Here is a 19333-nt window from a genome sequence, read left to right as displayed (position 1 = left end):
GGCTGAGTGTGTTTATACCAAGGTTTGTGAACCCAAAGTGGTACATGGGCCAGGATAAAAATGCAAAGAAATGAAATAGACTGAATGTATGAGGCAGTAAAGATAGGTGGGGACCAGGGATGAACCAGAAAGTAGATGGCCCCTTTGAGAACAGTCACTAACAAGCCCCAAACAATTGTCTCTACCGAAGCCTGTAGATCCAATGTTGCCAGAACTTCCTATTATCTAAGAGATAGCAGGAATATTTATATGTATTGGCGAACTCTCCCATTTTTAAATGCTGGCACTGAAATTAGAAATTTTAAGAAGTACCAGTGTGCCAATATTAGGTAGAGCAAATAAACCTATCTGGTGGGTCTGATCTGGACTTTGAGCTCACAATTCGGACCTTTGACTTGGACTCCATTTTCCAGGAAACAACTTGAGCTATCTTAATCCATCTGGGAGTTGTAACAACTTTATATTTATGAAAGAAGTGAGGAAACATTAAGTAATATGCTTCCATGACACCTAAGTGTTGAAAAGTAACATACATGGTAGTAGTTTTCCCAGCGCCATTGGGCCCCAGCAATGAAGTAATATGTCCTTCATAAAAGTTCAGACTGAGGTTAGCAACAGCAATTTTTGAGCCATAGTTCTTTGTGACCCCATGCAGGGCAACCCCAACCGTGAGATCTTTAGGTTCAGACTCAGTGTTGGAGGGAAACACGTATTCAGGACCTGGAAAGAAATTAAGAAAAGACTTGTAAGCTCACAAGGAAGATAAATGAAGCTAGAGTTAGACTTTTCATTAATTAAAAATTGAAGACTATAAAAGCACAAGCCTCAAAGTAAAAAATCATTCCAGGAATAAATGATCTACTATAGTCTTCAGCCTTCTCACTTGTTTCAAAAATGAATGAGGGCGTGGAAACACACTCTAAGGTTTATATTGCCCTTCCCTGTCAGAAAAAGGAGTCTCAGAATATAGTATCATAATAATGAATTCTCCTTTATTCCACAGATCTCAAATACTCAAAACACAATTTTAAGGCTTGGTCCTCCAATTGGACAGGATGATATCTACTTACAGAATAAATGTCTACAGTGACAAGGCTCGCTCAGATCTGTGGTTTATAGAATTGGTTCATTAATTACTCTCCACATTTCCTTCAGGCATCACAGAAGGACCACTTATATGGGTCATCCTTACTTTATGAAGCTGACACTGCTCACCCAATGTCAGTAAAACATGAGCCTTAAACTGTGTGTTCAGTGTTGCTGACGGGTTAGGCTAAATTATCCATACTTGTTACTTGGTTACTCCTTATGACTAGTGACAGACGGCTGAGGTGAGGGGTGCAGACTGGCGCCAAGGAACAAAGTTTCTCTCTGTGTGAATCTAACTGGAACACAAAGGGATCTGCAATCTTGGCCTAATTAGCACCATATGCTAACCAACTGGGCTAATGAGCTCAGAAAAAGCCACAATTTAATCTCTCTAAGAGTCCCAACACATATGTGTAGACATATTCATCCATGACTAAAAGGATAATTTTGCCATTTAGAAAAAGATAATTAAAATCACTAGTCATGTAAATTTTATATCACTTCTCTCATAATAATGCATGTTGTTGACCTACTTGTCTTACTGGCAGATGGGATGGTGTTCTGCATCATGATATTAGTAAAGATAAGGCCATTGCTTTTCTCATGCTTCACTTCTGCGCATCCGAACCGCTCCTTCCAATAGGAAGGAAGGAATGGAAAATACCATGGAGCTGCCATACCATATGTACCTGTAACAAAAATGTATTAGGAAAAGTAATTGTATTAGGAAAAGTATTAGGAAAAAGTATTAGGAAAAATTGTATTAGGAAAAGTAATTGTATTAGGAAAAGTAATTAATTGATTGCTAATATTAAGCATCAGAAGCTAAATAACAGAGTACTTACTATACAGCGTTCAGGAAGTATTTTTATTTTTTTGTGGTCTCAGTTTCCAAAGTAAAGTAAAAAGGATAGCCTTTTAAAAAATTCTTTCTTTTTTAAACAGCTTCATTGGGTATAGTTACATACCATAAAATTTAATCATTGTAAGTGCAGAGTGAGACGATTTTTAGTAAATAAAGTTGTGCAACCATAACCACAATCCAAAAATTCCAATAACTCCAAAACTTTCTCCCATGCCCTTTGCAGATAATCCCTACTTTCAACCCAAGTTACAGGCAATCACTGATCTGCTTTGTCTCTATATACCTCTCTTTTACAGAAATTTTATATAACTGGAATAGAATAATAGTCTTTTATTCATTTATAGCATCAAAAACGTACAAATATAAATAAGACTTAGTGGAAAAACTCCTGATCATGTTGAAGTTTTAACCACTTGAGACCTAGGAGGGGAATCCCACCAGTCTTGTTCCATTAGAACCGGATAAGTTCTCCTTAGAATTAGGAGACTTGATTTTTGCCTTATGATATCTTGTTCTCCCACTTGGAAAGACTGGATTCCATGCTCCTTAATTCACGCTATCCTTTAAAGGAACATCAGAGAAAAAACTCAACAGTGCATTATCTCCTCCTGGAAAATTTTGTTTAGTTTTGGGATTTCAGTGTTTCTTTTTGGAGATGATATGTGGCAAAGAAAAATATTAGAAAATATATATTAGCAGATTTATAATAAATATAATTTATTACCATAAAAAAGCATGTATCTATAGGAAGCATGTTTGTACCTGGGAAAACGTTCCTGACATACCAAGCAATAAGGAAATAAATGAAAGAGTCGGCTAGGATTAGACAGCATAGCCAGCCAAACGAAGTGGTGTCATCCTGAACTGGGGAACTGTACATATTTTCCCACTGAAGACCTAAGAAGTGAACACATAGATTTATTCTTTTTGTGAGACATATTGCAGGTGTGAAAGATAAAATCCAGTTGTAAAGGAAGTGAACCTACCAATGCCCTGCTCCTCATATCGTGCAATGTACTGACTTGCATAGCTGAAAGCTGTTGGGGACAGCAGGTTCTGTGAAGAAAATCAATGGCAATGATAGTTCTTGTAGATTTCACACATTTCGCCCAGAGGGATCTTAACATACTTAAAACTTTGGGCACTTATATAGATAAAACTGACGTTAACTCTCTAAGCATATTTAAAATCACAGAGGTCCCTTACCAAGCATGGTACAACTCTGGAAGAATAGGAGAGGAAATAGCAGAAAACAAAAGCAGTAAAATTATAATTTGAAAAATATTTATCAAAAATCCAAAATATATATATCTAAACTTAGTAAATGTTGCTTAGCAATTTATAAAACCACTAATAATATGGTAATGCAATGTTAAGGCTAATATCAAATGAAATGTTAGGGGCCAGAAGATGTTTGTACTTCAGAGATTGACTTCAAGTGATCGAAGTTTTATGCACGAAAATATACTGTCAATTGACTACTAATAATGCAACAAATTAAAAATTTAGATGTTGTTTAAACTCAAGGTGGTCAATGTCAAATGAAAGTTATTTATCACTTTCTATTTCCATAAACAGCAAAGTTTTAACATGGCTCGCAGTCAATGATGAGCTTTACTTCTGCTTTCCAAATTTCAAAGTCAGTAAACTTAATGCTTTTGTTAAAATTCTTAAATTAATTTAGTACTTTAATTGAAAAAGCAGGAAAGAATTCAAAGTTGATTATATGCTCTCAGCGTATTTGTCTTTATGCCTGTATGTTATATTATATGTCATAAAAACCATGAGAATTATTCATTTATGAGAACAATGCCAGCTATAGAGGCTCTAAGATATTTAAGGAATTGGGCCAAAGAGAAGTCAGAATTCTTGATGATCTTCAAAACCTGATGTACTACATTCTAACTGTTCTTTCTTCAGGTACTATCTTATAGTAGCATCACATATTATAGTTTTAGAAACCGTGGAGAAAAAGTTTTCTTTTCATAGTCTTACACTTGTATGGTAGACAATAATGTAACTGACTCTCATCAGGACAGTTACTTATATTTTGCAAACACTGAACTTTTACATTTAGATAAGTATATTCTCAGTTGGAGAGCCAAGACCACCAAAAAAGGTCCACTCCTTTCACACCCTGGCCATTCAGTTGTGACAGCTGACTCACCATGAATACTTTTATTATACAGCTCAACTCATTCTCAATTGTAACCAGAACAATAAATGGAAAAAAGGCAATGATGTAGATGAGGCTTCCAATCAGAGCTGCAATGTTGGTGTTGTTGAAGAAGACACTGATAAGGTAGCTCATGGCAAGAACTGAGAAGCTATAGTCCGAAAAATACAGGAACAAAATGAACCCATTTGTTTTTGGAAGAATATTGCCAAACTTGAGTATAATGATGAGGATGATGATGGTAACCAGTAAAAATGCAACACTCTCTATAATCCAGGCAAAAAAGTGGCTGCAGGAGTTTACACCCATCATCTTCATGTACTGAAAAAAGGAAAAAGTGTTAGCTCCTTCTTAAGCTAATATACACTTAAATAACAATTATTCCTGTATCATTCCAAACTGTCCATGAGACTCTTCATACACATGGAACCAAGCATTTTAATGATTTATCTAAGTCTAGTATTTGTCCATGCTTGCTATGTGAAATTAATACGACCATTTATTCCAATCTATCTTAGATCGTATATTCCCAGAGTGCCCCAATATAATGAATGATTTGGATGGTGAGGTTTGTTTTGTTTATTGACAACTTCATTTTATAACTGGTGTCTAAGTGATGTCTCCAGATTAAACTAGTTTAGAATAGATCATCAAAATTTACGGTATCCCCTGCAGAATTTTACAACATGAATTTGACATTTGTGCAGGCATGAACATTTCAAGCTGGTGAAAACCCATGGTTTACTTCAAATTCAATGTAGGGACTGAGGTAATAAAACTCCATAATATTTTTACTAAACATGAATGAACAACACAATCAGTATTCATATTCCCGAGATAAATAGAATAGACCTGATTCCTAAGAATTTAAAACAAGCAAACTTTGAAGGGGGACTTTCTGCCTTTTGACATAACATTCCCCTCCTTAAAATCCCCAACAGCTTAGGTCAGGTTTGTCATCTTTGTTTTCCAAAAAGATGTCCATGAACCCAAAATGAACTCATGTATCTCAGGTAATCTATACCTCTCTCTCTCTCAGTTGATATTCTTTAGTAACCCAGTGATATCCCTAGAGACCAAGGCATTCCACCAAGGTAGAAAAACAGACCAGCATGTTTGTGCATTAACTCAAAAGGATTCTGAAAGATCTGAAGTCCCTAGGACCTTGGGTGTCTTGAATTTGGTGACTTGAATTTGTACCTGGTTTCTAGTTTTAACAACTCTTAATGTTAAGCTTATGAATGTAAATTCCATTTAAAAAAAGAACAAAAGAAATGTTTCACTAACAGCTTTATAATCCAGTACTTTTTTTGTAAAATCAAGGATTTTCAATGCCCCCCAATTTAAACCTAACTTGTCCAGGAAAAAAAAAAAAGGGAACGTGCCAAATCTTTTGCTCTACAAGCAAAATTGTGAATTTTACTTTTTGCCTTTGCAACTCATTACATTTTGATAACTCTGCTGCTCCAGTTGTTACCATGGAAACAGCTACCTGACTGGCAAGAGTCTAAGCTGTGGGCCTTAAGCTAATCACCACTGTGGAAATCCTGTGACTTTTCCTCCTAACTTTGCCCTTTTCCTCACCCTCTTCTCTCCTACTACTTCTCTCCTCCCAGACCCTGCCACCCTTTGCAGTAAAGACACAATCTATGTTTCCATAGGAATAAATGTGTGGGTCAAAGTAAAAAAAATCAGCATGGAGTGAAGATTGACTATGGAAAGTTTTCTCCAATTGCTATGTATCTATCATTGAAAAGAAAACTACATTTTGGTGTGAAAAAGACCTCACAGATTGGACTTCCCTGGTGGCGCAGCGGTTGAGAGTCTGCCTGCTGATGCAGGGGATGCGGGTTCGTGTCCCGGTCCGGGAAGATCCCACATGCTGCGGAGTGGCTGGGCCCGTGAGCCATGGCCGCTGAGCCTGTGCGTCCGGAGGCTGTGCTCCCCAACGGGAGAGGCCACAACAGTGAGAGGCCCGCATAACGCAAGAAAAAAAAAAAAAGACCTCACAGATCTTATTTTAGCAACTCTTTCCCTGCACCCCACCCCATTTGAGAAATTACTGTGTCATGTTTGATGACTTCATTTCAGAGATATTCACCAGTTTTTTGGTGACTTTCTGGTTATTTGTATTTTGACGTTTTTACTGAGTGTAATGCCTATTTGAATATAATTAAATGGGGAGTTACAGAACCCATATAACTACCCCAAAGCTGATATTCACCACCTAATTTCATGTGACCTACACAAAAACTATTGCCCCCCCCCCACAGCAATGTATGTCAGTAGGAGGCAAGTCACTATATTTTACAAGGTGGATATACAACATCAAGGACTCTATCAAGGACATGAAATACAGCTGACTTCATGTATAAATATGTTTTCCTTCCCTGACAATGGATAGCTTCAGTATAAAACATTTATATATCTAGAAAATTCTACATTCATAGCCTTGTTAAAAAATAATTTAGCAAACCCGAAGACCAGGACTGAAGGTGTTGATCACCATAATTTTGAAATTTTCAAGGCTCAAGATCAGATTTCTATTCCCAAGAGTTGGTAAAAGTTGGAGACTGATCATTGCTTTTTTTTTTTTTTTTTTTGGTACGCGGGCCTCTCACTGTTGTGGCCTCTCCCGTTGCGGAGCACAGGCTCCGGACGCGCAGGCTCAGCGGCCATGGCTCATGGGCCCAGCCGCTCAGAGGCATGTGGGATCTTCCCGGACTGGGGCACGAACCCACATCCCCTGCATCTGCAGGCGGACTCTCAACCACTGCACCACCAGGGAAGCCCCTGATCACTGCTTTTTATCAAAAAAGATCAGCTTAGGTGCTTCCAAAAGTGTTTACTACTTAACATTCTAGATCAAACTTCAGTGTTAAACTTCAGGATTTTATGCCATGAGAACAGCTGTTATTCATAAAGAGAAAAGGCAATGAGACTATGTAAGTCATCCATATATTATTCAGATTCACTGCCAAATTCGAGATAATCAACAAGACCAAACTTGCTAATGGAAGGTCACCCACAGAGAACGGCTGGCATTAGTGTCTCCTCAGGGTGACAGATTCAGGTGTTGGCTCTGTAATCAGAGTCACTTTTCTCAAGCCCCCCAAACCTGCTGAAGCAATTCATCAATATCTGATAACGTGTTACTCAGGAAAACCCCTCTGCACAGTGGTCAAAGTCTGTTCCAGTTCTTGGCAGAAAATAATGACAAGAAAGAGATTCTGTAAGATTGTGGATAAATGTGTCACATTCAAGAGAAGCTTACGCACAGGGACTGACATTAATGCTGTCAGGAAAAGAAATCATAAATATACATATATTTACTTGACAGCAATGTCTTCATTCAATTCAACAAGAATGTCAAGCACTGGTTACTAAGAAATAATAACATTTTCTACCTCAAATTTTATATCCTATTATAGAAATTTCTGTTATTGTTTTTAGTTAAGATATAAAGGATATTGTGATCATTACTTGGAATATTCCAAATTCTCACTAGTATGATGGATAGTGTGTACTGAGAAGATATAAAAAAGAATAAACTAGGCAGAAGGGGAGAGGCAGCATGACCAAAGGAGGGCCTCTGGGGTGTGGAGTTCTGGAGTTTGGAGGAAAACATATCCCCTTTCTCACAGAGCTGAGGTTGAGGAACAGTTGCCTGGCTGCATACAGTGAAAAAGAGAACCTGGGTGGGAAGGTTTCCATGCCACTTACTGTGAAAAAAGTAGAGGCATAAAGAGGCTAAATAATTAGTCAAAAATGAAACAGCCAGGAGACGTTCATGATGGCAGAAGAGTAAGACGTGGAGATCACCTTCCTCCCCACAGATACACCAGAAATACATCTACAGATGGAACAGCTCCTACAGAACACCTGCTGAACGCTGGCAGAAGACCTCAGACCTCCCAAAAGGCAAGCAACTCCCCCACGTACCTGGGTAGGGCAAAAGAAAAAAGAAAAAACAGACACAAAAGAATATGGATGGGACCTGCATCTCTGGGAGGGAGCTGTGAAGGAGGAAAGGTTTCCACACACTAGGAAGCCCCTTCACTGGCAGAGACAGAGGTGGCGGGGGGGAGGCTGCAGAGCCATGGAGGACAGCACAGCAACAGGGGTGCGGAGGGCAAAGTGGAGAGATTCCCACACAGAGGATCGGTGCCGACCAGCACTCAACAGCCCGAGAGGCCTGTCTGCTCACCCGCCAAGGCAGACGGGGGCTGGGAGCTGAGGCTCGGGCTTCAGAGGTCAGATCCCAGGGAGAGGACTGGGGTTGGCTGCCTGAGCACAGCCTGAAGGGGGCTACTGCATCACAGCTAGCTGGGAGGGAGTCTGGGAAAAAGTCTGGAACTGTCTAAGAGGCAAGAGACCATTGTTTCAGGGTGCACAAGGAGACGGGATTCAGACCACCGCCTAAATGAGCTCCAGAGACGGGCATGAGCCGCGGCTATCAGTGCAGACCCCAGAGACGGGCATGAGACGCTAAGGCTGCTGTTGCAGCCACCAAGAAGCCTGTGTACAAGCACAGGTCACTATCCACACCTCCCCTCCTGGGAGCCTGTGCAGCCTGCCACTGCCACAGTCTCATGATCCAGGGACAACTTCCCCAGGAGAACACACGGTGCGCCTCAGGCTGTCGCAACGTCACGCCGGCCTCGGCCACCACAGGCTCACCCCGCACTCTGTGCCTCTCCCTCCCCCCGGCCTGAGTGAGCCAGAGCCCACTAATCAGCTGCTCCTTTAACAACGTCCTGTCTGGGTGGAAACAGACGTCCTCAGGCGACCTACATGCACAGACGGGGCCAAATCCAATGCTGAACCCAAGGAGCCATGTGAACAAAGAAGAGAAAGGGAAATCTCTCCCAGCAGCCTCAGGAGCAGCGGATTAAATCTCCACAATCAACTTGATGTACCCTGCAGCTGTGGAATATCTGAATAGAAAACGAATCAGCCCAAAACTGAGGTGGTGGACTTTGGGAGCAACAATATATATATTTATTTCCATTTTCTCTTTTTGTGAGTATGTATGTGTATGCTTCTGTGTGTGATGTTGTCTGTATAGCTTTCTTTTACCATTTGTCATAGGGTTCCGTTGGTCCGTTGTTTTTTTTTGTTTGTTTGTTTTTAGTATAGTTTTTAGCACTTGTTATCATTGGTGGAATTGTTTTTTTGGTTTGGGTGCTTTCTTCTTTTTAAACTACTTTTTAATTTCTTTTGTTTTTAATAATTATTTTTGATTTTAATAACTTGATTTTATTTTTCTCCCTTTTCTTCTTTTTTTTTTTTTTTTTTGCTGTACACGGGCCTCTCACTGTTGTGGCCTCTCCCGTTGCAGAGCACAGGCTCCAGACGCGCAGGCTCAGCTGCCATGGCTCACGGGTCCAGCTGCTCCGCGGCATGTGGGATCTTCCCGGACCGGGGCACGAACCCGCGTCCACTGCATCAGCAGGCGGACTCTCAACCACTGCACCACCAGGGAAGCCCTCTCCCTTTTCTTCTGAGCCATGTGGCTGACAGGGTCTCGGTGCTCCAGCTGAGTGTCAGGCCTGAACCTCTGAGGTGGGAGAGCCGAGTTCAGGACATTCATCCACCAGAGACCTCCCAGCTCCACGTAATATCAAACGGTGAAAGTTCTCCCAGAGATCTCCATCCAACGCTAAGATCCAGTTCCACTCAACGACCAGCAAACTACAGTACTGGACACCCTATGACACACAATTACCAAGACAGGAACACAGCCCCACCCATTAGCAGGGAGGCTGTCTAAAATTATAATAAGGTCACAGACACCCCAAAACACACTAACAGACGCAGACCTGCCCACCAGAAAGACAAGATCTAGCCTCATCCACCAGAACACAGAGTCCCCTCTACCAGGAAGCCTACACAACTCACTGAACCAACCTTAACCACTGGGGGCAGACACCAAAAACAACAGGAACTACGAACCTGCCTGTGAAAAGGAGACCCCAAACACAGTAAGTTAAGTAAAATGAGAAGACAGAGAAACACACAGCAGATGAAGGAGCAAGGTAAAAACCCACCAGACCAAACAAATGAAGAGGAAATAGGCAGTCTACCTGAAAAAGATTTCAGAATAATGAGAGTAAGGATGATCCAAAATCTTGGAAATAGAATGGAGAAAATACAAGAAACATTTAACAAGGACTTAGAAGAACTAAAGAGCAAACAAACAATGATGAACAACACAATAAATGAAATTGAAAATTCTCTAGAAGGAATCAATGCAGAATAAGTGAGGCAGAAGAAAAGATAAGTGACCTGGAAGATAAAATAGCAGAAATAACTAGTGCAGAGCAGAATAAAGAAAAAGGAATGAAAAGAATTGAGGACAGTCTCAGAGACCTCTGGGACAACATTAAATGCACCAACATTCGAATTATAGGGGTCCCAGAAGAAGAAGAGAAAAAGAAAGGGACTTATAAAATACTTGAAGAGATTATAGTTGAAAACTTCCCTAATATGGGAAAGGAAAAAGTCAATCAAGTCCAGGAAGTGCAGAGAGTCCCATACAGGATAAATCCAAGGAGAAACACGCCAAGACACATATTAATCAAATTATCAAAAGTTAAATACAGTGCTCCCCTGGTGGCACAGGGGTTGAGAGTCCACCTGCCGATGCAGGGGACGCAGGTTCGTGCCCGGTCCGGGAGGATCCCACATGCCGCAGAGCGGCTGGGCCTGTGAGCCATGGCTGCTGAGCCTGCACGTCTGGAGCCTGTGCTCCACAACAGGAGAGGCCACAACAGTGAGAGGCTCACGTACCGCAAAAAAAAAAAAAAAAAAAGTTAAATACAAAGAAAAAATAATAAAAGCAGCAAGGGAAAAGCGACAAATAAGATACAAGGGAATCCCCCTAAGGTTAATAGCTGATCTTTCAGCAGAAGCTCTGCAATCCAAGAGGGAGTGGCAAGACATATTTAAAGTGATGAAAGGGAAAAACCTACCACCAAGATTACTGTGCCCAGCAGGGATATCATTCAGATTCAACAGAGAAACTAAAACCTTTACAGACAAGCAAAAGCTAAGAGAATTCAGCACCACCAAACCACCTTTACAAGAAATGCTAAAGGAACTTCTCTAGGCAGGATACACAAGAGAAAAGGACCTAAAACAACAAACCGAAAACAATTAAGAAAATAGTAATAGGAACATACATATTGATAATTACCTTAAATGTAAATGGAGTAAATGCTCCAACCAAAAGACATAGACTGAATGAATGGATACAAAAACAAGATCCGTATATATGCTGTCTACAAGAGACTAACTTCAGACCTAGGGACACATACCGACTGAAAGTGAGGGGATGGAAAAAGGTATTCCATGAAAATGGAAATCAAAAGAAAGATGGAGTAGCAATTCTCATATCAGACAAAATAGACTTTAAAACAAAGACTAATACAAGACACAAAGAAGGACACTACATAATGATCAAGGGATCAATCCAAGAAGAAGATATAACAATTGTAAATATTTATGCATCCAACATAGGAGCACCTCAATACATAAGGCAAATGCTAACAGCCATAAGAGGGGAAATTGGCAGTAACACAATAATAATAATAATAACACCCCACTTTCACCAGAGGTCAGATCATCCAAAATGAAAATAAATAACGAAACACAAGCTTTAAATGATACATTAAAAAAGATGGAATTAATTGATATTTATAGGATATTCCAGTCAAAAACAACAGAATACACTTTCTTTTCAAGTGCTCATGGAACATTCTCCAGGATAGATCATAGCTTGGGTCACAAATCAAGCCTTGGTAAACTGAAGAAAACTGAAATCATATCAGGTATCTTTTCCGACCACAACGCTATGAGACTAGACATCAATTACAAGAAATACTCTGTACAAAGTACAAACACATGGAGGCGAAACAATACACTACTTAATAACCAAAAGATGACTGAAGAAATCATAGTGGAAATCAAAAAAATCATAGAAACAAATGACAATGAACACACGATGACCCAAAACCTATGGGATGCAGCAAAAGCAGTTCTAAGAGGGAAGTTTATAGCAATACAATCCTACATCAAGAAACAAGAAACATCTCAAAGAAACAACCTAACCTTACACTTAAAGCAATTAGAGAAAGAAGAACAAAAAAACCCCAAAGTTAGCAGAAGGAACGAAATCATAAAGATCAGATCAGAAATAAATGAAAAAGAAATGAAGGGAACAATAGCAAATATCAATAAAACTAAAAGCTGGTTCTTTGAGAAGATAAACAAAATTGATAAACCTTTAGCCAGACTCATCAAGAAGGGAGAACACTCAAATCAACAGAATTAGAAATGAAAAAGGAGATGTAACAACTGGCACTGCAGAAATACAAAGGACATGAGAGATTACTACAAGCAACTCTGTGCCAATAAAATGGAAAACGTGGAAGAAATGGACAAGTTCTTAGAAAAGCAGAACCTTCTGAGACTGAACCAGGAAGAAATAGAAAATATAAACTACCAATCACAAGCACTGAAATTGAGACTGTAATTAAAAATCTTCCAACAAACAAAAGCCCAGGACCAGATGGCTTCACAGGCGAATTCTATCAAACATTTAGAGAAGAGCTAACACCTATCCTTCTCAAACTCTTCCAAAATATAGCAGAGGGAGGAACACTCCCAAACTCATTCTACGAGGCCACCATCACCCTGATACCAAAACCAGACAAAGAGGTCACAAAGAAAGAAAACTACAGGCCAATATCACTGATGAACATTGATGTAAAAATCCTCAACAAAATACTAGCAACAGCACATTAAAAGAACCATACACCATGATCAAGTGGGGTTTATCCTAGGAATGCAAGGATTCTTCAATATACACAAATCAATCAATGTCATACACCATATTAACAAATAGAAGGAGAAAAACCATATGATCACCTCAATAGATGCAGAAAAAGCTTCTGACAAAATTCAACACCGATTTATGATAAAAACCCTCCAGAAAGTAGGCATAGAGGGAAATTACCTAAACATAATAAAGGCCATATATGACAAACCCACAGCCAACATCGTCCTCAATGGTGTAAAACTGAAACCATTTCCAGTAAGATCAGGAACAAGACAAGGTTGCCCACTCTCACCACTATTATTGAACATAGTTTTGGAAGTTTTAGCCACAGCAATCAGAGAAGAAATAGAAATAAAAGGAATCCAAATTGGAAAAGAATAAGTAAAGCTGTCACTGTTTGAAGATGATATGATACTATACATAGAGAATCCTTAAGATGCCACCAGAAAACTTCTAGAGCTAATCAATGAATTTGGTAAAGTAGCAGGATACAAAATTAATGCACAGAAATCTCTTGCATACCTATACACTAATGATGAAAAATCTGAAAGAGAAATTAAGGAAACACTCAAATTTACCACTGCAAGAAAAAGAATAAAATACCTAGGAATAAACCTACCTAAGGAAACAAAAGACCTGTATGCAGAAAACTATAAGACACTGATGAAAGAAATTAGAAATGATACAAACAGATGGAGAGATATAACATGTGCCTGGACTGGAAGAATCAACATTGTGAAAATGACTATACTACACAAAGCAACCTACTGATTCAATGCAATCCCTGTCAAACTACCAATGGCATTTTTCACAGAACTAGAACAAAAAATTTCACAATTTGTATGGAAATACAAAAGACCCCATATAGCTCAAGCAATCTTGAGAAGGAATAACAGAGCTGGAGGAATCAGGCTCCCTGACTTCAGACTATACTACAAAGCTACAGTCATCAAGACAGTATGGTACTGGCACAAAAACAGAAATATAGATCAATGGAACAGGATAGAAAGCCTAGAGATAAACCCATGCACATAGGTCACCTTATCTTTGATAAAGGAGGCAAGAATATACAATGGAGAAAAGACAGCCTCTTCAATAAGTGGTGCTGAAGAAACTGGACAGCTACATGTAAAAGAATGAAATTAGAGCACACCCTAACACCATACACAAAAATGAACTCAAAATGGATTAAAGACCTAAATGTAAGGCCAGACACTATAAAACTCTTAGAGGAAAACATAGGCAGAACACTCTGTGACAGAAATCACAGCAAGATTCTTTTTGAACCACCTCCTAGAGAAATGGAAATAAAAACAAAAATAAACAAATGGGGCATAATGAATCTTAAAAGCTTTTGTACAGCAAAGGAAACCATAAACAAGATGAAAAGACAGCCCCCAGAATGGGAGAAAATATTTGCAAACGAAGCAACTGACAAAGGATTAATCTCCAAAATTTACAAGCAGCTCATGCAGCTCAATATCAAAAAAACAAACAACCCAATCCAAAAATGGGCAGAAGACCTAAACAGACATTTCTCCAAAGAAGATATACAGATTGCCAACAAACACATGAAAGGATGCTCAACATCATTAATCATTAGAGAAATGCAAATCAAAACTACAATGAGGTATCACCTCACACCTGTCAGAATGGCCATAATCGAAAAATCTAGAAACAATAAATGCTGGAGAGGGTGTGGAGAAAAGGGAACCCTCTTGCACTGTTGGCGGGAATGTAAATTGATACAGCCACTCTGGAGACCAGTATGGAGGTTCCTTAAAAAACTAAAATTAGAACTACCATATGACACAGCAATTCCACGAATGGGCATATACCCTGAGAAAACCATAATTCAAAAAGAGTCATGTACCGCAATGTTCACTGCAGCTGTATTTACAATAGCCAGGATATGGAAGCAACCTAAGTGTCCATCGAAAGATGAATGGATAAAGAAGATGTGGCATATATATACAATGGAATATTACTCAGCCATGAAAAGAAACGAAATTGAGTTATTTGTAGTGAGGTGGATGGACCTAGAGTCTGTCATACAAAGTAAGTCAGAAAGAGAAAAAGAAATACTGTATGCTAACACATATATATGGAATCTTAAAAAAATAAAAATGGTTATGAAGAACCTAGTGGCAGGACAAGAATAAAGATGCAGACGTAGAGAATGGACTTGAGGACACGGGGAGGGGGAAGGTTAAGCTGGGATGAAGTGAGAGAGTGGCATGGACTTATATATATTATGAAATGTAAAATAGATAGCTAGTGGGAAGCATCTGCATCGCACGGGGATATCAACTCAGTGCTTTGTGACTACCTAGAGGGGTGGATAGTGATGGTGGGAGGGAGACGCAAGAGGTAGGGGATATGGGGATATATGTATACATACAGCTGATTCACTTTGTTATACAGCAGAAACTAACACAACATTGTAAAGTAATTATACACCAATAAAGATGCTAAAAAAAAAAGAATAAATTAGGATTCAAAAAAAAAGAAGAGGGCTTCCCTGGTGGCGCAGTGGTTGAGCGTCCGACTGCCGATGCAGGGGACACGGGTTCGTGCCCCGGTCAGGGAAGATCCCACATGCCGCGGAGCGGCTAGGCCTGTGAGCCATTGCCACTGAGCCTGCGCGTCCGGAGCCTGTGCTCCGCAACGGGAGAGGCCACAACAGAGAGAGCCCCACATACCGCAAAAAAAAAAGAAAAAAAAAAAGAAGACATAAAAAATTGCCTCAAGTGAAGCACCACAGGACTACAGACTCTTGCATAATTCTTGGTAATCTGTCTGCCGACCACAGATATTTTAGGCTACCTGTCTGAACTGAGAGAGAGGACAACTCCAAAATTTTGTCTCCAAAACAATATAAACAATGAAGTCCCCATAAATGACTTATATTAGAACAAATAGATGAAACCAATCACGAAACTGAGAACATAATGTGAAAAACAACTCTTCGGTGTGATATAAAATCAACTTTTGTACAGATTTAGTATTTTAATTTTAAAAAGCAAGGAATGCAGAATAAAACTCAATTGCAAGACATTTTGAAATAGTTTTGTTTTTTAACTACAGGCTTAATTTTATCAATAAACTTATTGGGCATCAGTATTTGTGCTAAACTTCTTTAATAAGTTACAGGAGTTTACTAGAATCATACGATAACAAGTTCAAAGGTGAATGGCTTCACTGAATTAGCAAGTGACCTGGTTTCTCTGCCTAGCTGTGACAACAATTACAGAAGGAAAAATGTTTTGTTTGTTTCCTTTTTTATTCAGTTGGGAAAAGGAAGACGAGAATGGACAGATATAGATCTTAGTAAATATTAAAATGGTAATATTAAAAAGTGATCTTGAGTCGCTGGTAAACTAAGAGTTTATCCACCATCATCTTCAATAGTTGTTAGGAGTCTAAGCTACTAAAATAAAATTGTGACAGAGAAGGTAGCTATGACATGGAAAATAATTGGTCAGAAGTCCAGACACTTGAGTTTTAGACCCAGATCTACCATTAACTAGCCCATAGTGTTCATCAAGTCACCTCTCACTTTCTGGGCTCAGATTTATCATCTTTAAAAAGGAGGAGGTTAGTTTAGAACTGTTGGCAGAGGAGGGAGGCTGAGCAGGGGCATTAGAAATATTCTACTCATTCCACACCAGCTTCCATCAACGCATCTCACGAACAGACCATATTCCTTTAAATTTAGGACACTGCTAATTTTAAGATGTGTCATTATTTTACATGCCACCAAGAAAGAAAAATCACTGCCAAATAAATTATGACGGCCTATCAAATACATCTCCATTTCAGAGGCTTTAAAATGTGAAAAAAAAATCATTCTTAGAATTGATAAAAAAATGAATAATCGAATACCTCTTCTGTTCTGGCAGTGAGAAAGTACATTCTGGAAATATAATGCTGAATGAAGTCTAGATGACAAGACTCAGAGAGTTTAAGGGACTGGGCCCAAGTGAATATGAACTGGAAGACTCAAAGCCTTATTTTCTGCTTCCAAGTTCAGTGATCTTCCACTATGTAACTTTGACCCCCAAGACCAGCTAGTTAAGTTTTGAAAGTAGATGCCTGCAAAATGAAGACACAGAGCTACCAAACAGAAAATGGTTCATTGTTAAAAATGTCTTTTCATGTCTTCTATTGAGAAAAACTCTTTATTGTGTTTTGATGTTTTCTGATGACATCCACAGATGCATTCAGAGAGTACTATTTATTTATTTATTTATTTTTTGGCCATGCCATGCAGCATGTAGAATCTTAGTTCCCTGACCAGGGATCGAACCCGCTCCCCCCTGCATTGGAAGTACAGAGCTCTAACCACTGGACCACCAGGGAATTCCCCAGAGAGTATACTATTTTCAAACCAAAATAATACAGAATGCATGTATTTTACATATACGTATGTAATATATACATAATAGACATATCACAACACATATATACACACATACATAGTTATATTTACTTATATTTTTAAGGTAGATTATTTATTGTGCTGTAGAAAAGAACTCAGTTTCTATCACAGTTTTCTATTTCAAAGTTTTCCTTTAATTTGTAAAGATTCACTTCTGAGTACCAGGAACCTGACAGAGAAGTATAAGGTAGGAGCTTGCAACCAAAGTTATGGTCCAGGGCATGGATTCGAGTTTCTAAATTGGGGTTAAGAAAACATTGTACACAGTCCTGAAAACAATGGGGCTCAAACCAGTTGATGAGACTTTTACCAAATTATAACTGAAATATAAAAATGCAGCTGAAGATCACCCAGAATTCAAATAGGAAAGGTAAAAAGTGTGGGTTCAAACTCTAGGACAACCCTGGAAGTCTGATGTTGAGCTGACAAAAACATAAAGCAGTAATTTGTACTTTGTAAGGAGAAATAATCAATTGCCTAAAAGCACTGGCAAAGTAAGTCTGAAAAGTACAATTGGGCTAACAGGTTACTCTAACCTCATTGTTTCAGATTGTCAGCCAGGCCTGCAATAATTATTGTCCCTCAGTTTTGAAATGTTTCTGCTATTTTGTCACTTCATGAGTGAGTGTAAAGAATGGGCTCATTACAGGATTAGCAGATAAAATTATTTCTACTGTAATACAATCAAAAAATCACACAATGCTTTTTCATAAATTCTAAAAAGAAGTGAGATATTTTGGATTTGGGGATAATGATGAAGAATATGCTCAAGAAGAGATCATGCTTCACATCCCAGGTCCTGTCTTTCATCGTCATATTATTTACCTAATCAGTAGCATAACATGAAATTCTTAGTCTCTATAAATCACAAGTCAGTGAAAGAGGACTGAAGGAGACAAGGTATACTGGAAAGAGAATTTGCTTCTTGAGAGCTGAAACAAGCCATATGTCTCTGTCCACATCCAAATCTGTATCTATCTATATCTATGTCTATATCTATATATCTATATCTTCATTTGGACTCTTTAGTTACTATGCCAACAATTTTCCTGCCTTAATAGTTATTATTGTTATTATTTAAAATTCTTTTGTTAAATCCTAAGTCCTACAGGTAACTTCTTGGGCAAAAATTACTGTTAGGATCATAAATCGTACTTAGATTTTATTCAGAATTATTCAGATTTCGTTTTTCAGAAGCATTTATAAAATAACTTCTACACAACTTTTTGAGAAGACAGAATATTGCCGTACCAGCTGCCTTAATGTTTCATAATATATTTTTCCATCTAATTCACCAGGTATGGGTCAGGCTTTCTGAGTTTGCATAGGTATGACGAAAATCATGGTAATTAATTATATCCATGTACAACTTATTTAATAACAGATTCTCAACATACCTCATGAAGTCGGAGGTCTTTCTCATAAACAAGTTTTTTCACAAATGCAGCTATAAATATAACCCAGGCAACCATGAGCACGATTGGAAGGGAATAAGAGACACTGGTTAGGAAGCTGTAAGGAAAAACAAAAACAAAAACAAAAATCCAGTGACCAAAATGAATGTCACACTTGCAGATTTTAATATATAAAGAACACACTCCCTTCCTACATTGAAATTATACTCCTGTTCTGAAATTGAGACTAATTATTATTATGACTCTTTCATTTATGAAGTGTGAAGCTGACTTAACAGTAAGTGCATGATTTTCTTGCCATACTGCTGCAAGAGTAAAACAGTTCTGGATTGTTAGATAAAATTGCCAAATCGTTTAAAGGGTGTTTGTGTATGTCCTGTTCAGGAAAATAATTATTATACAGATATAATTGCAAGGCTCTAAGCCCTTCTGTCTAGACTAAATTCTTGTCTAAAAGGCAGATTTAAAATTACATGATGATTGGTTTACCTAGCTAAAAGATATA

At 38.6% G+C, this 19333-nt stretch overlaps 1 protein-coding gene across 1 annotated transcript in view; it reads right to left on the bottom strand.

Moving 5' to 3' along the window:
• The window catches only part of ABCA12 (ATP binding cassette subfamily A member 12), a 186284-nt gene that overhangs the window by 44405 nt on the left and 122546 nt on the right, over positions 1 to 19333 (bottom strand). The window contains exons 24-29 of the mRNA XM_060301454.1: positions 18811 to 18925; positions 4122 to 4451; positions 2941 to 3010; positions 2717 to 2851; positions 1632 to 1778; positions 534 to 720 (exon numbers count right to left, since the gene is read on the bottom strand). Coding sequence (XP_060157437.1) covers positions 534 to 720; positions 1632 to 1778; positions 2717 to 2851; positions 2941 to 3010; positions 4122 to 4451; positions 18811 to 18925 — 984 coding nt within the window. The remainder of the gene's footprint in view (positions 1 to 533; positions 721 to 1631; positions 1779 to 2716; positions 2852 to 2940; positions 3011 to 4121; positions 4452 to 18810; positions 18926 to 19333) is intronic.

The sequence above is a fragment of the Globicephala melas genome, chromosome 7 (genome assembly GCF_963455315.2).
Source record: "Globicephala melas chromosome 7, mGloMel1.2, whole genome shotgun sequence".
Taxonomy (NCBI): domain Eukaryota; kingdom Metazoa; phylum Chordata; class Mammalia; order Artiodactyla; family Delphinidae; genus Globicephala; species Globicephala melas.
Note: the sequence above shows the minus strand (reverse complement) of the source record. Positions and strands in the feature narration are given on the sequence as shown.